The sequence below is a fragment of the Lates calcarifer genome, linkage group LG15 (genome assembly GCF_001640805.2).
Source record: "Lates calcarifer isolate ASB-BC8 linkage group LG15, TLL_Latcal_v3, whole genome shotgun sequence".
In the NCBI taxonomy this organism is placed as follows: Eukaryota; Metazoa; Chordata; class Actinopteri; family Centropomidae; genus Lates; species Lates calcarifer.
Genome location: NC_066847.1, coordinates 1,624,686 through 1,644,855, shown reverse-complemented (window position 1 = coordinate 1,644,855; position 20,170 = coordinate 1,624,686). Strand labels below are relative to the sequence as shown.

The following is a 20,170-nucleotide window of genomic DNA, read 5'->3' as shown; positions in this document are numbered from 1 at the left end:
TGTTGGGGACAGAGAACAAGAGGTGTCACATTTCATTTGCACTCTCGCTCTGTTTCTCATCCCAGTTTGGAGGAGGCTCCTGGAACATCACTAACCGCCGTTCCTCTCATTCCCTGAGAGCTGTCATTTGAATTAATGCATTTATTAAGGAAGAAACAACAAAATAAACTTCTCATGTCAAACTTTAAAGCTGGAGGTGTTGGTGAGGTCAGGACTCAAACACATCAAGGATCATATTCAGGAAAAGGAAGAGATCCTGGTTCTACTACAGTCAGATACCATCCTCGTCCTCAGAAACCCACGTCAAGTCAAGTCAAGTCAAATTTATTATATAGCGCCAATCACAACAGAAGTTATCTCGAGACGCTGTAACGTCCTGGTTGTGCAGCAGGCTTCATGCTCTATAGGCGGGTGGGGGTGGGGGGGTGGGATCCTCTGTCATCAACATCCTCAGCCAATGGAGAAACCAGCGGAGGAGACACTTTAACCGACTCTCCGGAGCCGGAGCGGACCAGAGCTCTGCGCCCTGCTCCACACACACACCGATCCTTCATGGTTTCATGGTTTTCCCGGCCGGTCGTGGACTCCTTCTCCTTCTTTATTCTCATCCCGAGGACTTGGGGATGTTTTAAGCTGCAGCGGACGAGGCTGCTGTGTGGATATCCAGCGGGGAAATGTTGCTTCACGGACCGCTGGCTGCTGCGTCTTGAGGGGGGAATTTAAAGCTGAAGTAAGTAGAGCTGACTGTGGTGTTTTTTTAAACATCATCTGACCATGAATGTGTGAGTCAGTGGGTGAGTTAACCTCCTGTAATAATAAAGACAAACTGGGTTTAAACAGGGTCTTTCCGGGGAGTGTGGAGGTGCGTTTTCCTCAACTTTAACAGCCAAAAACTATGAATGCATCCCTTTCAGAAACTAAAACAGAGCGAATTTAGCAGCAGCATAAAGACAAACATACATTTCTGTTAAAGTGGAGTCTCTCTCTGTGTGTTTTTTTTTTATGGATTTCCCAGTGCGTCCCGAGGATTATTGGCTGGATACGCAGGAGGTTTCTGCATGACTGCGCGCTGTAGATGGATATACAGTGAAAGAAAAAAATACAAATAAAAAACCTTGGGGATATAGCATCTGAAAAGCAAAATAAGTAATGACAGTGTAGCCTATAGCTGCAGTGTTTGTCATGGACGCCCTATAAACAGAGCTCATCTGTATCATCTCTTTACAGTTTCAAACAATCAATGGAAAAACGTCTCTCTTGAAGATCATGTATGGATTTTCCGGTCAGTTAGAGAGGATGTGAACGCGTCATGTCTCTGACCTGAAGTCCTGAAGGAGAAAACTGACTCCGGGTGTAACTGTGCGTTTTCATTCTCACCACATTGAACCCTTAAAGGACGTCTGTGTAGTTCATTAGTCTCAGTTGAAGTGATTAATCTGTGTTGTAGTTAACATGTGATTGTACCTGGATGTCCAGGAAGCTGCAGCGCGTGTGTCTTTGTGTCTCTGCGGATTAAAGACGCCGCGAGCGCCAGCTGGGTTTTGTTTACTACAGCTGCTGTAGTCCGGCCAGATTATGACATCACCTCCCTCTCTCCTCCCGCGCTGGAGTGAGTAGTATCCATCCATCCATCCATCCTCCGGTCCGGCCTCACGTGAGCCGGCAGAGCGGGAGAGCGCGTGCCCACGCGACCGTCAAACCGCCTCCGTTTTTATTCCAGATGATGCTGATGTTGCCTGTCGTGACGTCAACGCATCCCTGGCGTGATGCGGTGGGCCGCGCGGGAACCTAAGACACAAATGTTCCTTTAAATGCGTTTTTAAAAAGGATGTTTGACCTGTTTATTTATTTAGAAGTTTATTTTTGTAGGTTCTATTCAGCCTCTGCTTCTGTCAGCAGGCTTCATCTCCACAGACCAGGCCATTGGGTTCATTGGTTTGTCTGTTTTCTGTCAGGTCAGCCAGACAAACAGGAAACAGCTCAGAGGTCTTAGATTTACAGGAAAAGGCAGCGAGTCCAAACAAGATGGAGCCAAGAGTCCAAAGGTTAACAGGGATGAAACAGAGGTGGAAGAGTTGAACTAGGAACAGACTCATCAGATCAGGGTGGAGCGATGAGGAAACAGTAACCTTTATCACAGTGATACATGAAACAAACAACAGTGCCATATTTCAGCACCGTTCAGGTCTGACTTGAGCTCTTTTAGCTTTGTCACCCTCATCTTCTGCAATGATTTAATGGCATTCACTGGTCATTTGGATGGAAAGGTGACTGGGACTGGTGGAAAACCCTTTGTTAGGACAAAAAAAGGACAGAAACGATGTTAGCGTCCAGAGACAGTACCGTACTGCAGCCACAGGAGGGCAGTAAATATCAGATAGTTTATGCTTGGTTTGGCTACCAGGACGCTTCACAGCTTTTAGCTTTAGCTGATGAATGTATAATCTAACTCCGTTTCCCAACCCTACAATCCAGCTTCAGATGTGCTGATCCAGAGATCGAATGTGGTGAAACTGCTGCTTTCTAGAAGAAGTGATTGGATAATTGGCTTCTTGTGTAGCTTCAATTTGCCTTCAGTGGTGCATGCAACTGAAATGAACCTTGGGAGTCATAGTCAACTCCTTTCTTTGAGTTTTTTGAAGTGTTCAACCAGGAGATCAAACTGTCCAGAACCCTGGACACACGTTAACGCCTCTAATTTGCTCTATACAGACAACACAATGTACCTGACTGGAGTTTTTACCTCTGACCTGACACCTTTCCCTGCTTTTGTTCCAGATCATGAAGTGAATGTTGCAGCGACAATTTATCCAATGATTGAGACCAGCACAGCGACGATGTTGGACAGAACCGAACCGGCACACTGCACCGTGTGCTGCTGTACGCTGGCCAACAAAATCCTCATGGTGCTCTTCATGGTGCTGCTGATCTTCGCCATCTTGTTTGGGAACTTGGTGACTCTGGCTGTGGTTCTGGGAACTAAACACTTCCACACGCCACAGGGGTACCTGAAGGCGTCCCTGGCCGTGGCCGATTTGGCGGTGGGGATATTCGTGGTGCCGCTGTCCGTCTATGCTGAGGTCTATCTCATGGTGACTGACTCTGCACCGGAGTGGACTTCATACAACTCGCAGTCGGTGAGTTTCCACCCATGCAACATCATCGGACCCATCTTTGCTGGCTGCACCTTGGTCTCCATTACGACCATTTTCCTGTTGACGATCGAGCGGAGCATTGCCGTGTTGAGGCCTCTGCACAAGGACTCTGTGATCACTCGCAAGAGGACCACGATCCTCATCGTCCTCTCCTGGGTGGGGAGCTTCTTCTTGGCCGTGTCTCCGATGCTTTTCAGCAGCGAGATTGCTCTGGAGTACAACTCCTGCAGCCGGATGTGCAACTACGCATTGGGGACGATCGGCGAGTTCCCCAGCCAGGCCTGGAACATCCTCCTCCTGTTCCCCGCGTTTGACTTCACCCTCCTCGGTGGCACTGTGGTGATAAACATCATCTCTCTGTCCAGCATCAGGCAGCACTCGAAGCGCCGGAAACACCTGGCCATGAGCGAGTGCCAAAACACCACCAACCCTACATTCTCTGACATCAAGGCGGCTAAGACTATCGGGACTTTAACGGTGGCGTTTACGGCGTCGTTCACCCCCATTGCTGTCTTCGTCGTGGGCAATGTTTTGGGGAATAAGTGGTGCAACTTCTCCTTTTTCGCCTTCTGGATTCTGGCCACCAACAGTTGCTGGAATGTCATTATTTACAGCGTGAGGGATCAGAAGTTCAGACTTCGCGCTCACAAGCTCCTCATGCCTTTCCAGAGAAAAGACACAACCAAAACCTAAACAAAAAAAACAAAAAAATCAGGGACCCAAAGCCTGCAGACAAACCTGAGCAGGACTGCATCATTTTAGATGTTTTGTTTGTCACACAAACTCTTTGTTCAGCACACATTGTGAGTCTCTTTAAGAGATGTGTCTGCATGTCTTTGGATTGCTGTTGTGAATTTTTTTTTGATTTTTACATCATTAAAAAGCATGGAAAGTTTTAATATCACAAATGTTGGATATTAAATGTCCTTCTCTGTGGACATTTGTCTTGTTCTGTGTAACGTTGCGATTACAGAAGCCTGTTTCAGTCTGTGGTATGATCGTTTACCTGACTGTAATTAATTAAAATACTGAAAATACAAAATCCTGTTTTCTGATTTTCCACATGTTTGGATGCACCGATACAGTGTTTATGTTGGAGAGTGTTTCATTGATCTGCAGAGGGGAATATCACATATTCTTTGTTTATATGGTAGTAAAATTATTCCCCTTGAAGTACACTGTCTTTGAAATGGAAAAAACACAGTGCTCACCTTTCAGAATAGCCTGAGCCTGGATTTTTAAGTATTTTAGTATTCTTCTAAAGCGACTATAATCTGTATTTTTATTTGAAGTAAGCAAATTTAAGAAACAACACGTTGAAAGTGGTTTACAAAGAGATGAAATAAAATTCTTCAATATATAATCAAATGAAAAACAGAGATAAAGCAGACAATTAAGGAATATTTGGATGAAATCATGAAAACTGAATGTCATTGCACAGAGAATAAATAAAGAATAAAAAAGTCTTTCATACATGCAAAAGCAAGTCCAACCCGACACTAGCAAGTGTCCGGTGAGTATATATATTTTCAAACACAAGCCACAGCTATAAAACAGTGGTTAGACGTTCAGCTTTAAATAAACACAACGGTCACAAAGGCCAGTTCAAGCACCTTTACTTCTAATGAGACACTCTCTCAAAATAATGAGAAACTTTACTGGTACTAAGTCATTATTTCAAGATAAGTGAGTCGTTTTGAGAAAGTTTCTCAGAATTTTGAGATGCTAAAGTGTCTCATTAGAGTGAGTTCTCCATAACAACCAGTTTTATCAGTTACTAAAACTGATTTTAAAAAAAAAACCTGCTGAAAACCATCAGAGGCAGAGGGACCAGCGTTAGTGTTATTTAAAAGAAACAAAACAAAAACATGGACACACACTAAAAAATCCTGGTTCCTGCTGAGATTTCTCCTGAAGAGAGTTCCTAGAAAACAGCGCAGCACTAATCCCATGGGGAGCACGAATTAGCTCAGTAAATTTCATGATAATCTGTTTATTAGATTAGATTTTTTTTTTTGGCTTATCTTGGCACTAGATGACAGAGGGAATAAGAGGTGATCAAAACCATCAGGATTCATCCAAGAGCTGTCAAGACGAAACAAAACACCAGAGAGACTGATCTCAGCGCACAAATCAAACACTGACGACTTGTAAATAAACTAATTTGTTTGTGTGTGCGAATTTTCTCCTCTGGTGAAAATAAATGAGTTGTTTCTGTTTCTAAAATGGTTGACGTGCATGAGAGGAATGAAAACTGAAAGGCTGCTGCATATTTTAAAAACAATCTATCAAACAATCACAGCGCTGAAATTGAATTCTTCTTGGTTCACATAACCACATGTCACATCTAATACTAGAGCTCAGAGTCAGACTATGAGAAATAAAATCATAATTTATTAATGTTATTTGAATGATAATGGTTCAAATATTGATGTCAAATCTGACAATATCATGCTCAGTTTTTGCCTCTTTTCATATCTCTGACATCAACCAGTGACGTCCACAGAGAAACATCAGGAACTTCTTGTCCCTGAACCGAAGCTGCAGCCTGAAAAAAGTAAGAAAACACGAACACTACTGCTGTGGAAGAAATCACTTCACTTTGAGAGTACATCGACACTGGTGAGTCAGAGTGTGGAGGGATGAAAAGGAACAAGGACAGAATCAATAAGAGAAGATGAAAGGAAATGGAGTCACCCAGCATCACAGTCCATAACTTTAATATCAATACATATACAGCTCATTGACTGAAAGCAAAGAAGGAAAAAGGAGGAGATGAAGTAAAAAAGGAGTGAGGTAGATGGAGAGAAAAGAGGAAGCAGAGCCAGTACTACACTCCAAACTAAAAATCACTGTTGGCCTGTTCTCATAGTTCGAAATGAAAAAGGTTTGTGGCCAAAGCCAAAAACACAACATTTGGCTGGACAGACTTTGTTGATGGCCTCGTTCACCATCTGCCAGTGCACCTGGTCAACAATGCTGTGGTGTTTTTGGTATCATTATAGGTTGTGTTTTCTCTCAGGCTCCAGGATATTCTAGCTGCCAGCAACAATCACGAGGCCAGATGGGATATGTAATCCCTTCAGTGAGTTCTGGGTCTACCCTGGAGTCTCCTCCCAGTTGGATGTGCCCAGAAAACCTCCAAAGGACAGCACCAAAAGATGCCTGAACCACCTCAACTGGTTCCTTTTGACATGAAGGGGCTTCGGCTCTACTCCAAGTTCAGACGGCCTCTATAGTAAAATCATTTTGGTCGCTTGTATCTAATATGAACATCGAGAACGATGAATGGGCCTTGTAGTGGGACTTAATCAAAGAACAACGATTTGGCATCTGGAACAGCCCACAACACCCCAACGAAAAGTCCAGCACGTCCAAATTTTTTTGTGCTTTCCTGTTAAGTGTGACATCTCCTACGACTAATGATGGCTGCTACACATTAACTTGGCCAGTAGATGTCGCCAGTGAGCTCTGTTCAATGAAGCTTCGCGTAATGAACCTATTGGCGAACGAATGGGCTGGAAAGCTTCAGGACGCTTCATTTGGCCATCGCTACCTATGACATGTTCCTTCATGTTGGAGTAAACATGGCGTTAGGGACAGCTCATTTACAAAGTCTCAGCCCTCGTCTCGAACATCTTGCAAGGACGAGAACAATGTCAGGTCAGGGTCCAACTCATGCTGTTGCCAGTCTTATTCCACTATGACTAGCTAATCTGACATGGTGACCATCGTGAAAGGCTTTCGTCTTCATCTTAAACCTGGGGCCAACTTCAGGACAAACTTTTGCCTCATAAGAAGCAAAAGAAAAACGACCAAATTTGTCCTTAAAATTTTTATCTCATGTGGCATGTAAAGAACATTTCAGCCTCAAAAGGCCACTATGACTGTGGACTTTGTTTTAGTATAAATGTCTTATTTCAGTATAAATAATAAAAAGCCTGTGAGACACTGAATCACCACTCTTGGATATCATGGTAGTTCCCTCCCCAGTACACTGGCTCATATTTCCCCCCACCCGAGCTGACGTGTTCTTGTCTGCGGCTCGTTCATCTCATGCTGATTCAGGTCTTTCAGAAACTCCAGGGGAAGCAGGAGGGGGACTGGCACTGATGGTGCTGCTCCTGTCTGCAACTCAGTGTCATTAAAACGACACCGACCCTTGACGCCAGAAATATAAATGCAATAACAGCAGTCTCTTTGTCCTCTTCTTCCTATTTTGCTTCTCTTAAACAGGTGTCAGGCTACCTGTTCTTTGGTCTGGTTTTACAACAATCCTCTTTAAATCATCAAACTTTTTATTACGCTAAACGTCTGAACCCCCTGTTTCAGTTTTGTTCTGAATAACTTAGACGACAGTTAACTTATTTATTTCTGTCTCATGCCAAACGATTTGACCGTTGAACCATTACAAACACAGCGAGACATATTCCCAAAACACAGAGACATCTTTCAGATGAGTGGAGAGCAATAAAAATCTTTACTGGAGCAGATTGAAGTTATTCAGCTCAGCTCAGCTTCCTCAATTTTTACATTGTTTATATAATTCCTCTTTTACAGGTACTTGTATATAACATAATACCCAGCTGTTTCACATCAAAATTTTCAGAAAAGTCTCAGCTCAGTCCTGAGGCTCCTGTTTGTCCTAGAGCAATGTGCAGAAGATATAATTTTGATCAAATGCTGAAAATTTAAAGTCCGATTTTTGACTTTTTAAAAAACCTTTTGTTGATTTGTAGGTGATTTGTTTTGGTGCTTGAAATGGGTTTGTCATAGTCTTAGCTTCACAAAAGTAGTGTAATATATGAATAAAATATTAGATAAGTGTATAAAACATGTTTAATGAAATATATTAACATTGTAAGTAACATTGTTTTTTGTGCAGAGTAGTTGTGTGTTACTCTACTTTCATCAAATGTCAGATGGACTGATAAATACACTACATATGAAACTTCATGGGATGTGTGCAAATGAAAAATCTAATCAAATGGTAATGGGTACAGGTCCTTAGTGAGTTCCTGAGCGCTTGATTGTTTAGTCCACCAACACAAATCCACCAATGACGCATGTAGAGGGGCAAAGCTCATTGACCTTCATATTTAAACCATGTTTCTAGGCCGTATTATTGCAGATTTATGTATAAGAACACTGCGAATTATGCACAGGTGAGTTAAAGTTCACTAAGATTAAACTAAAAATAAGTCAAATTACTGTTGTAGTCACTGGAGTCTGGTCAGGTACATTGTTTTTAATGTTCAATACTGCACTGAGTCCACAGATTTTTGTCTGTGTCAATCATTTACATCCAAAAACATGGGTTCACAAATACCGGAGTTATCCTTAAAGTAGAAATAAGAGATACCCCTTTTCACTGCAAGAGCAGACCATGCCAGCAAATAAAGTTTCTCAATAGCTCAGTCAGACACCTGAAAACAAAATAAACTAACTTATGTTATTGTGGTGTCAAGAGAATAAACAGTTAGGGACAGAACTGAGTTGAAATCATCCTTTAAAGGAAGTGAAGCTGCAGTGTGAACATTGCGATGACTGAAGAGTGGAAAAACACCGCCTGGCATCTTGTATCCTGCTCTTTGTTATGAAATGACGACAGGTTAAATAAATCCACAGACGGCTGCTGCAGGAGGACCTGTCTTTTTATGTCTCTATGATTCTCACTCACATATTTATCAGTCTACTTTCAATGTAAGCTTTGTAGTCAAGTAGTTCTTCTTAACATGATTTAAAAACACATCTAATTATTGTTCTTTTTCTTGTTACAGCAGCATCGTGTCTGGTGTACGGTGGCAGAAACACGACAAAACGTCAGATCTGTGTACATATCCACCCACCTCTCTGAGAGGCTGTCTGGAAGTTGACTGAAATGTTATATTTTCCCTAAAAAAAAAATGCAGACTTTGTTTTCCTTGTAGAAAAGTCAAGAAACACCTGAAAACCCAGATGATTTCTGACAGAAAGAACTCGATCTTCGTCCCACAGGTTCCTTCTTTCTGTGCAAATAACCCAAGAAATTCAAACTCTGCTGATGTAACTACAGCTGATTAAAATCTGAGTTAAATCAAAGCTGTCTGGAATCAAAAATGTCTCTATGTGCCTTTATAGAGCCACAGTGACACATAGAAAGTGAAGGTTTTTAATATTTCAAAAAGGTTTAGATAATTCATTTTGGGTTCAAACTCCTCATTCCAGTCCTGCTGCTCCACTTTTCCCTGCAGCTTTACAGAGGAAGAATTAACTTTGTTTCTGTCAGAACTGACTCAGTCTGGGAACATCTCATTCAGTGCAGGAAGTAAAGCTTATTGATGTAGTTTTTAACAGTTTGTAGTGACAGTGGAGGTCGACATGGAGGCAGAGTTATGTCAGGTTACAGTACTGTTGTTGCTGTAACTTATTTTCAGTTTATGCTCTAAGAGCTAGCTGCGTTATTACTGGAAGTTTGACTTTGTCAATGATAATAATGATGATTTTTCGTCACGGTTGCAGCAGGCTGTACAAGGTATCCCCAGGATCCCCATACCCTCACTTGTGAAGACCCGTTTCAGTGCGCGGTGGAGGTCTTGGTCTGATTTTGCAAACAGAACCACATCATCTGCAAAGAGTAGCAATTCTGAGGTTCCCAAACCGGACTCAAGAAGTCTTTTGGATGAGAGATGAAACACTTTCAAGGAACCTAAAAGAAGTCCAGTTGCTTTCAGCTCTACCAGTTAAGATTGAATTTGCTTTCAGTCATCATGAATTTATTTCCTCTGTGGCAGCAAAAGACCCTTCAGAAACTCAAAACCCACGATAGACAGGCTTGAAAAAGACTCATGGACATCGCTATTTTCCATTTAACTCTTTTTAATTTGTATCTAATACTTCTTTCTTTCGCATTTTGTCTTGATGTCTTTTATATCTTATGTGCTTTGTTGTTGAAATGGGCTGTACACATCCCTTGCACTGGTATTCTCTGCATTTAATAGCTGATGTTATAACTGTCTCGTCCCACTTTTTCAAACCGAGTTTTGCAGAAAAACACAGAATCAGGCCAACGCTTGTATTGTGCAGGATTGTCTATCTCTCTTTATCTCTCTCAGACTACTGATAAGTAGAATGTGTGATCCCTGTCCGGCCTTTTCACTGCTCAGTTGTCATGTCTGAATGGTCTGTTGTCAGCCGACTGTGAGCTATCGGACATTTTATTGATGCTCCTCACTTTCATCCACATCTCCACTGAACGCCGGTCTTTAATCCTGGATGTGATGGAGTCCATCAAACAAAACCTCTGTGCTACTGAGCAAAGCCTCTGTTATGTATTCTTTATCTGTGAATGGCTTTTCCAGTGTTTAGCAACGTGCTCTTCTCTGCAGTTTTTAAACCAATCCTGCATCCTAGAAATTCCATTCATATATCCTGTCTGTTTTTTGGCCATAATCTAAGAATTCATCCTCCAATTATGACAAAATTTCACACATTTTATATCCAAAAAGGCCAAAAATCAAATTCACTGTTCAACACCATGACTCAGGAACAGAAGAGGAGATTGTCGCCATATTTCCTGCAACTTAACTGGTTGGTGAAGACGTAAAACTAGGTAATTCTAGTCTTTTTATTTAAATAAAACCAGACCGCAATCTTTTCCCAACCTTAACCAAGTGCTGTGAGTGCCTAAACATAACCATACAAAAAATAAAGCCACCATAAATACATAATTGGTAATAACTGACACACGGACTGACAAAAACAAAAGCCATTTTGTCAGTCACGTTTTTGCAGACATAGGTTTTTTTTTATCCTGATGAAGCACAAAGAGCCGATTTCCCAGCACCTTAAGGACAAAAAAAAAAAAAAAAAACACTCCTATGTAACTCATGCAGGGATTTATAGTGTCCCAGAAATATTTTAAAAGGGTATTTAATGCATAGTTTGTCTAAGAGAATTACACCTGAGCATGAAATTGGTTTTGCAGGCAGACATGAAGAGTGAGGATGATTCCTGTATCATGAAAGTAATATAATATGCAATTAAAGCAAAATCAAGAGCTTTACAAGGTCGACATAAAAGCATTAAAAGACAAATTCATTCCCACAGATGTATAATTACGATAAGAGAGAATTTTCAGGAGCAACATAAAAGAAAAAGTCTGACATTCTCAGGCAGGTTCGTCCATAACAGCAGTTAGTTTAGCTCTCAACACAGCATTAAGAAGAGCCAAGAGGATCCTGTCTGGGGACCTCAGACTGCAGCAGGGTGATAAGGAGAGTAATTCAGAGATATAATCTGGGGTCAGGCCGTGAAGTGGCTTTAAGCTTCATGAGGAGGATCTTCATATCAATTCTAAAGCCAAATGGCAGCCTGTGTAAAAAGGCTTTAAGAGAGGAGTGATACCATCAGTTTTTTGCTCTTTGTTACAAGTCTGGCTGCTGCATTTTGTACAATTTGGAGTGTTTTTATTTATGCTTTGATTGATTCAGTATCTTTAAAATGTAAAAGTCTGGCAATGAAATACGACTGGATTACTTTGGGGATGTTTGTCTGGAAGTTGAGGTTGGAGTTGAACGTCACGTGTTTGCAGAGTGGACAGATCGAAGTCTGATGATCTGGTCTGGATGCCATCAAAAAGTTAAGTTTCACATATTGACTAAAAGATATTCTGATTTATTTTGAAACCTTGTTACAAATTGAAAAAGTAGGCTAAAAGTTTGTGTGATATTGATGTGAGTCGGCCTCTTCAGAGCAGATTACATCTCATATTAAAGAGGAAAATATGGACTGACTTATAACTTGGCTTCGGTCTATATTCCCCATCTGCTCCCTGCCTTTCTGGAGGGATTCAGTTCTCTGGAGGGAGTGAATCTGGCTGATTAATAATCTAATCAGACAACCAATCACTCTAATCAGTCAGTCAGCCTAACGGAGATGTAAGTGCCTCTCAAACCAAAAGCAGCTGTGACTTTTTAATCAGGCTGGGTCAATTTTATCTGCAGAGAGTTTCATTGAAAACAACTTCATACGTAAATGAATCAAAGTTTTTTTTTTAAAAAAGGATATTAGTGCTGATTTTAAAGGGCATCTTAATCAAGGGGGTGGAACATCCTGGAGTTGATGCTCTCAACAACATGACCTCTGAACTCCAGCGAGATCTGGAGAGAGAGATGAAAGACTGAGAACTCCCACTGGTTGTATCACAGATCAAACCCTTGACATTTTAAATGCAGAGCTACACAATGACCTGCTACAACCTGGAGATGGGCCTTGAGATAGAAGTGTGTTTGTGTCTTCAAGCGTTATGAGGACCAACCTCCAATCCACCTTCCACCAAAGAGTCAGTCCTTACAAACTTTACTCTGCAGCCATTTTATGATCAACATTAAATCACTGACACTGAAACCCTGACTCCTTCATTCATCTGGATGTTACTTTGACAGGTACCACCCACCTAAACATTGTTGTAGACCATGGTAACGGCACTCCCCAATGGCAGGAGCCTCCCCCAGCAGGACAAACCCACTACACCACCAAACCTGCTCAGAAATGTCTTGAGAAATTTCATTTTGATAGAGAGAGACCCAACAATTCCCACCATGACAACAGGTGTTGAGCAGGATCGTAGGAGCAGCAGGAGGCTTGTCACCACAGATCAGACTCTACAGCTCTGGAGGTAGGTGCTATGGCCATCATACGATGATTGTGAAGCGAAGCAAAAACCCCTGAGTGTATAGACCTGAGAAAGACTGTGCCATATTGCTTTTGAATTCAAGAGTTCAGAGGAAGATTGTGTTATTTCTTCTCTTATAACTTAAACTGTGGCCTGACCATGAACCAGAACATCCCCAGTTCAGGTTGTTGCACTCTGATTGTTTACTTTTGATATTAAAATAATTTCACCTAGCTCACCTTGCTCCTATCACCGTTCCTATTTCTGATTTCTGGGCTCTGGAGAGCAGCAACAGAGTTCAGCAGAGCAGGAACGTGAACAGTCAAACACTACTGCAGCAATATTAAATAAACCATTTTATTTTGAGGAAAAATGTTGCCTATTGTCCCTGCACCAGAACACTGTGCACCTACAGTGGGTCAGAGCTGGTTTAAAGTTTGGATTTGGAAGTCAATGTTATGTTTTGGACAAATTAGAGGTTTGTAGTTGGGTAAAAAGGATTTGATTCAAACTTTTTGGCTTTAACCAACATAGTGGAAAAAGTGTGAGCTCCTCATATCCCCGGCAGCAGAATAATAATTTCAGCAGGAGCTTTGTCGAGAAGCTTCAGAAGCTCGTGTCGATATGGATTTAGTGTCACAGTGTTGAAGCCGTCTGTTCACAGCTAACAGCCTCTAACACTGCGTTCAACACACACTTTCTGCTCTCAAAGGTTCAGCAAACAACTCTCCCTCTTTTGGCTTAAGGACATGCACCCAAACGTTCTCCTTCAGTTTGGAAATGTCACAGAAATTTCTCTATTTTTTCTCAAGTCAGTCATGTGTTAAATGTAAAGCCGGGTGGCTGGTGAAGGGATTTTGCTCTAAATCTCTAAACTGCTCCTTGTAGAAGACTAATTATAGTCAGCCTGACAAACATTAGGTCAAATCAGCCATGAAAAAGTCAAACACTCACAAAAACGTTACCTAAAAGGTGATGAGTGGTGGAGAAAGTACAAGTAAAAGTACCAAAGCAATATTAAGGTAAGTCCTGTATGGGATTCACGGCATGCAACACAAACAAGGCTAAGGCTAAAGGCTACGGTTAGCAAGAGGCTAAACTATTCAACATTCAACCTAGCCACTCATCACTTGCTCTCGTGGTAAACAAAAGTTTCTGATCCTGGGACGAGGGAACAGGAAGTGCTAACATGCTAACATGCTAACTTACTTCCTGCTTTCAGGACTCATTCCTGCTCTACTCTCTTGCAGCTTATTACCAGTCCAGGAGAAGAAATGCTTAACTGACATTGACACGTCCATCTGAAGGGACGCACATCTGCATTTGTATAACAGCCAATAGGAACGTTCGCTCTCTCTGAAAAGATCTGTGATTGGCCAAAGGCTCATGAAAGGTGATAATGGAATTTTTGGCCAAATAATGACTGCCTACCCCAGCTTAAAGTAAAAGTACAGAGGTATTATCAGCACGTAGTCAATGTACAAGCAAAATTTTACTGCTTGAGGTTAGTTTATTCAGATTAGGAGGTTTAAAAAAGGCAGGAAGTTTGCTTCTGGTCAATTTACCAGTTAAATTCGATGATAAAGCTTCTTAGCTGCCATTAGCGAATCCACTAACCAAGAAAATGATATTTAAATGAATTAAATTAGGTGCAGTAGCTTTTTAGTCAGCACTTAGGGATAAACACTCCATAATTATGCTTCTCAGGAGCCTGAGTCTGAATAAAGTAAAACTAAAGTTAAAAATAAAGTAAAATTCAATAATGAAGGTGTTTGGCTTCAAGCCATCCTGTCCATTTGTACAGTGTTGAATTAACACACTGATTTGTTTCGGCAAAGATTCGATATGAAGGCTGAAGAAATCAGCCTGTTCCTTTGCCTCAGTTTCGGAGATTTAGAAAAGAAAAATCATTGCAGCTCTCTCCCAAAGCATGGTGACTCTTATCTGAGAGGCTGTATTGATTCAGTGTAATGCAGCCGCTGACAGACAAACTGTGGAGAGGTGTAATCAGCACCAGTTAAGAGCCATGGATATCGGGAGAAAGTCTTTGTCTCTGGAGCCGAATGACTCAAACTTTCGCTCCATAAATGTTCAGAAAATCATTTTCTTGCTGGTTTGTTTCCAGCTGCTCATCTGGACTCTGCACTAATGAATCTCTAACCCCTGCTCAAGTTTCATATTACAGGGCGTAATTATCATTCATTTATGTTTCTTTTCCGCAAACCGTGAGAGCATGAACCAGTCTGGAAAATATGTAAATACACACTCAACGCCAAAAGGAACAGGTGCACTTTCAGAGTAGGCCACTCTATGAATTCTGCTGTGTCATTACGTGGAGTTTACCACATAAACAAAGAGAGTGGATTTATTCATTTGTTGTCACGAGAAACAACGGGAGTGAAGCCATGTTTTCCCTCAGGTGGTCAGATAGAAATACCCTCAAACCTGGCCTGTGACCGACAGTCACATCCGCCACAGAGACTGTTTTAATTACGGTGGAAAACATGGGAGTTACTGTTGTTGTCCCAGTATTTTCCACATGGCTTCACAAGTTGTGGAAGTGGGTCAGAATGGGAGGGAAATATGCAGAAGTTTTGGAGCAATATCACCTGACTAGTTTTAAATTTAGAGCTAAAGTTAACCACTAATCTGATAATCAGTTTAGTCTGTCACATAAACTGTTTAAACTTGCGAACGCAGCAGAAACAAGTGGTGAAAAATGCTTTGCTTTGTGCATCACCCCCCATTTAAGTTGATATTCTAAACTTGTTAGCAAACAGTGGTTGTTATATCCACATCCAGCAGTAACAGAGCAATGTGATGGTGTTTCTGTTACTGCAACTCCTGAGGGAAATATCTTGCTCTTTAGCTGCTAAATGCTCCACTACGTTTAACCAGCTTGTCTGTTTGCTGTTTGCTGCTGACGAGGTAGGGGACAGTTTTTATTAGAGCTCGTTTGATGGAAAACAGCTGCTGGAAATAATGTTGATGAGAGTTGGGAGGTTGAATCATAATGCTGAGTGTAGAAGAAGGAGACAGCTGTTGCTAACACATTCACCATAACAACTTCACGAGGTGATAAAATGTGAGATGTTGTGTTTACGGCTTTTGGTGGCCAAAGAAAATCAGTTTATACAGGTGTAAGACCATGGTAAACAATAATATGACACTCAGAAAAGACAGTTTAGTGTTTGTGAATTAAACAAGCAAGATATAACATCATTTAGTGAGCTTTAAAGCTGCTCGTAGGCAGATTTCGTCACCTTTGGACAGAGCTACGCTAGCTGTTTCCCCCTGTTTTCTGTCTTCGTGCTAAGCTAAGCTAACTGGAGCAGCTTCACATTCACCATACAGACATGAGTGGTATCAATCTCTTTATCTGACTCACAGTAAGAATAACTGTGTGTAGGCTGAAGGCAACTGGACTTCTTTTTTAGTTTTCTTGAAGACGTTTCATCTCACATCTGAAAGGCTTCATCAGATCAAAAGGTTGGTTGGGAGGGCCAGGTTTTTAACCCCTGGTGGGGGTTGCTAGATTGGAGGTGGTCCTCAGAATCATTGCCCCATCCTGCCATCATGTGAGTTGTTAGGATCACATCCCAACCGACCTTTAGAACTAATGAACCCTTTCGGATGGACCTGTTCTTTTGACTCTACTTAAAAGTAGAAATTCAGTCCATGACAGATTTGTCTATTTCTTCATGTCCTTGCTTTCAATTGAACCAACTAATCAAGAGTATTTTTCACCTGATACATAAGGTGAATGTAATCACCTGCAATAATCAGCCTGTATTCTGTGTCATAAAGCTCCTGGAACCAGCTGAATAGAAAAAAAAAAAATCAGTTATTGCTTCTTTTCCTTGAGCTCAACGGAAACAGTGAAGTCAAGTTCAAGTTGTGAATTCATAACAAAAGATATGACAATACACCTATGGTGCTGAGCGAATCCCCTCTCCAGTCAAAATGAAATGTACACCGTGTTCTTGAGGTCAGTCCATTTGAAATACATATTGTAATGATGGATTTCTGGTTGAAAGACTCATAAATCATTAGCAATTAAAAAAAAAATAAATAAATAATTAATATTAATTATGTAATATCTTTTCCATCCATTCCAACAGACGGACAATTGAAACACAAGAAAACACCCAAGAAAAACTACAAGAAGTGCGGTTTTGAAACACTCCAGACTCATGCCCAGCTCTAGGAATTACATTTAAATTGTACTTAAAACAGTCAGCACCATGAAGGCAGCATAATGTTGTGGACTGTATGTACAGCACACTTCAATATTATTAGTAAAAGTTCCCAACACTCCAGATTCAGTTAGAGACATAAAAAGTACAGATACATGAGACGTTCAGGGAGCGACTGTTAATTTCAGGAAGTTCTGTTTAAATCAGAAATCCTCTGGTTCTGGTTTGCAGGTGTTAGTTGGGGAGTCCTGATTTATGACCCTCTCTCGGGAGGTTGTTCATTTACTGGGTAAATAAATGGAGATGAATGAGTCGAGGTCTCAAAATGGCGAGATGAAAGGAGAGGTGGGTCTCCGTGGCAACAAACCCAGTTTATTAGGGAAGTTTCTTTCATCGTCTCATCAAGTGTAAATCAGCTTGGTTTGATTTTAAAATACGCTGTTTTTTCCCCTCTATATTTTCCTGTAGGTTCCTTTGTTTAAGTTCATATTTAAGGCTCTGATCATGACGTAGTTTGTGGTTTGTTGCCTTTCAAAGACAGACCAATGAACTGTCTCTTTCCTCAAAGCAGCTCCTTCAGAGATCCATCAGGAGTCAATATTAATGTTGGCGCTGCATCGTCTGAAGGAAAGGGCAGATTTGTTGGCGAGAACAGTCTTTGCTGGCTTATGAGCCCACAGATGTCCCAGGTTCACTGTGTGGTGATGAGTATATGTCAATTTGATTGACTGGTTAATAATTAAAGCAACCTCCTGCATCTGTTAGAGTATTTTTGGGCTGTAATACATAATTAAGAGAAGGGATGGAACAGGAAATGAGGACAGAAAGAGATAGGGCACGGCATGCAACAAGCCATTTGTGGCCACCAGAACTCCCAAGCTCCTACTCTTTTCTCCTACCCTGTTTTATCAAGGTGCCCTGTGTCAATACCTTTTGTAGTATACTTAATATTCCAAATATTATCACTTGAGATGACAGGGGGGACATGCAGGTCTGGCTGGAGAAGGCAGAATCTGGAGGCTGAATGATAACAGGCAGATGTAGAGTGTAAGTGGCTCTGGCATTGGAGTCGACTGAGTGAGCTGAAACAATCTGAGCCAGGGTACTTGAACTGGAGCTGATGAGGTGATTGAGAGCTGGTGTGGAGTGGAGGCAGGTGCCAGGTGAACGAAGCCACGCCCACAACACATACAGACACGTACAGGGGGAAGAAACATAGGGAGAACACTGGAGGCATGGCTAAACAAATAACAAATGAGGAATTGTTTAATGCTACTAATGCTGCCGACAGAGAGACTACCCAGTCATCTACCAAGGATCGTCGTCTGGCATCACCATCCCTGCACACGAGGCGTTCTGCGATTACATGACAAGTTGACAAAACGATTGCCAGTAGGTGCCTCCTCAGATGCAGCGTTACCACCCCAAACAGGACTTCAAACTGTCCCGCCAACATCCTAAAAATATGTCCGCAACCGGCTGCGATGGAGCTTCAGCTCCTGTATATTCGTGGTCGAGTGTTTCTGCACTTCCATTCTTTTTTCTTTATATTGCCAGTTTTCACGGTGATAGATTTCAAAAGATTACACTCTGGAACTGGGTTTTTAGAAGTTTGCATCTTCAGGCCCCAAAACCTCAACAAAGGTTCACTGTCCTGTAACAGGTCCTCAGTCTCCAATGGTGGAACCAACTTCCAAATACTATCAGAGCAGGAACATCTCTCTTTATCTTCAAAAATCTCTTGAAGACTCATCTCCTCTAACACTGACCTGAACTCCTTTAATTTATCTTCCTGTTCTTTACTTTATTTATCAGATTCAGTTTCCAGTTCAAGGTCTGCTGCTGCTCTGAAGCCTCGGTGTCGCCCCTTTCCTCGTAAGTCACATAAAAACATCTGCAAGTAAATGTAAATGTAATACAGAACGTGCTGCAGAATAATTAGTGGAACTGGTCACAGGCAGAATTAAATGAGCCATATATTATTTTAATATGTTCATATGACTCTATATGTGAGTTTTCATTAGTGGCACAGATGCACAAACTGAAATCCATGGATTGGCAAATTTGGTTTTCAGACATTTTCCAGGTAAAATTAACGTGCTTTTCTATAAGAGTTGTTTGCTCAGGTTTGTTCTGTTACTGTGTCCACTCTGTTCTATAAATATCTCTAATAACCTGCACAGAGGTTTATGTTTAGAAGCTTCTTGGTTCGCTGTGTTTTGATAAAGTGGTTTGAATAAATACAAAGAGTGAAAAAAAATTCAGAGACACTGCAGAATCAAAGGCGTGCAGAAAGCAGGACCTTATCTAACCAATTATGTTGACGCGTATGTCAGTGTCCGTTCACTAAACCCCATGAAATGCTCGCTATCAGGTGAATGTTTCAGAGGGTCCAATTAAAATATCTGCCTGCATAAGCTACTTATCGCCCAGAACATGCTTGAAAGGGGGTTTAATTTGTCACAATTATGGATAATAAGTTTAAATTGGTGCAGTCGGGGGAAGACAGGACAGAAGAGACAAGATGGAGGGCAGAGTACAAAGTGTCTCCAACTGAACTTTTTCAGATGATTCTCTAAATGTAATGTGTTGTCGAGGGATTTAAATAGCACGCCACTTCCAGGGACGTGTCACGAGTCGTTTAATGGCGTTTTGGTGAAGGTTAGGGTTGGGACAGATAAGACATGAAAAAAATCCAGAGTGATAACTGGTGGAAACTGGTGTGTTAGTCATAACCAGGCAGTTGAACTAGTGTCTGTCCCCGACGTGCTGCTGTAATTTTTCACACAGCTCTGGGATTGTGTTTGTCATTTTAATATTAAATAAGCTCTAAACAGATTTTTGTTAAATAATAGATGTGCTTTGAGATTGAAAACAAAAGCTGACTGGATGTTTGCCAAACAAGGTCGACCTGCCTGAAGGAGCTTAAGACTTCAGAACCTGACGGTTATATAATGATCTTATTGTGTTTAATCAGCTCTGATTGGAGAGGAGTGATTTAGACTGCTTCTGAGTAAACTTTTAAACCATCCATCTACAGGATTATTATTATTTCCCCCATGTTTTTGAGGTGTAAATGATTGTTAGGGAAAAAAATCACTACAACTATGTATCACTACCAAACAAAAACAGGAATTTTACCAAGCAAAACTGGAATATGTCTG

General features: G+C 41.3%; 1 protein-coding gene across 1 annotated transcript; it reads left to right on the top strand.

Annotated features, from left to right (window-relative positions):
- Positions 1 to 420: 420 nt before the first annotated feature.
- LOC108884670 (olfactory receptor 4D9) lies at positions 421 to 4,266 on the top strand. Its single transcript, XM_018678701.2, has 2 exons — positions 421 to 730; positions 2,779 to 4,266. The coding sequence occupies exon 2, from the start codon at positions 2,814 to 2,816 to the stop codon at positions 3,846 to 3,848; it is 1,035 nt and encodes a 344-aa protein (XP_018534217.1). The 5' UTR covers positions 421 to 730; positions 2,779 to 2,813; the 3' UTR covers positions 3,849 to 4,266.
- The last annotated feature ends 15,904 nt before the right edge of the window (positions 4,267 to 20,170 follow it).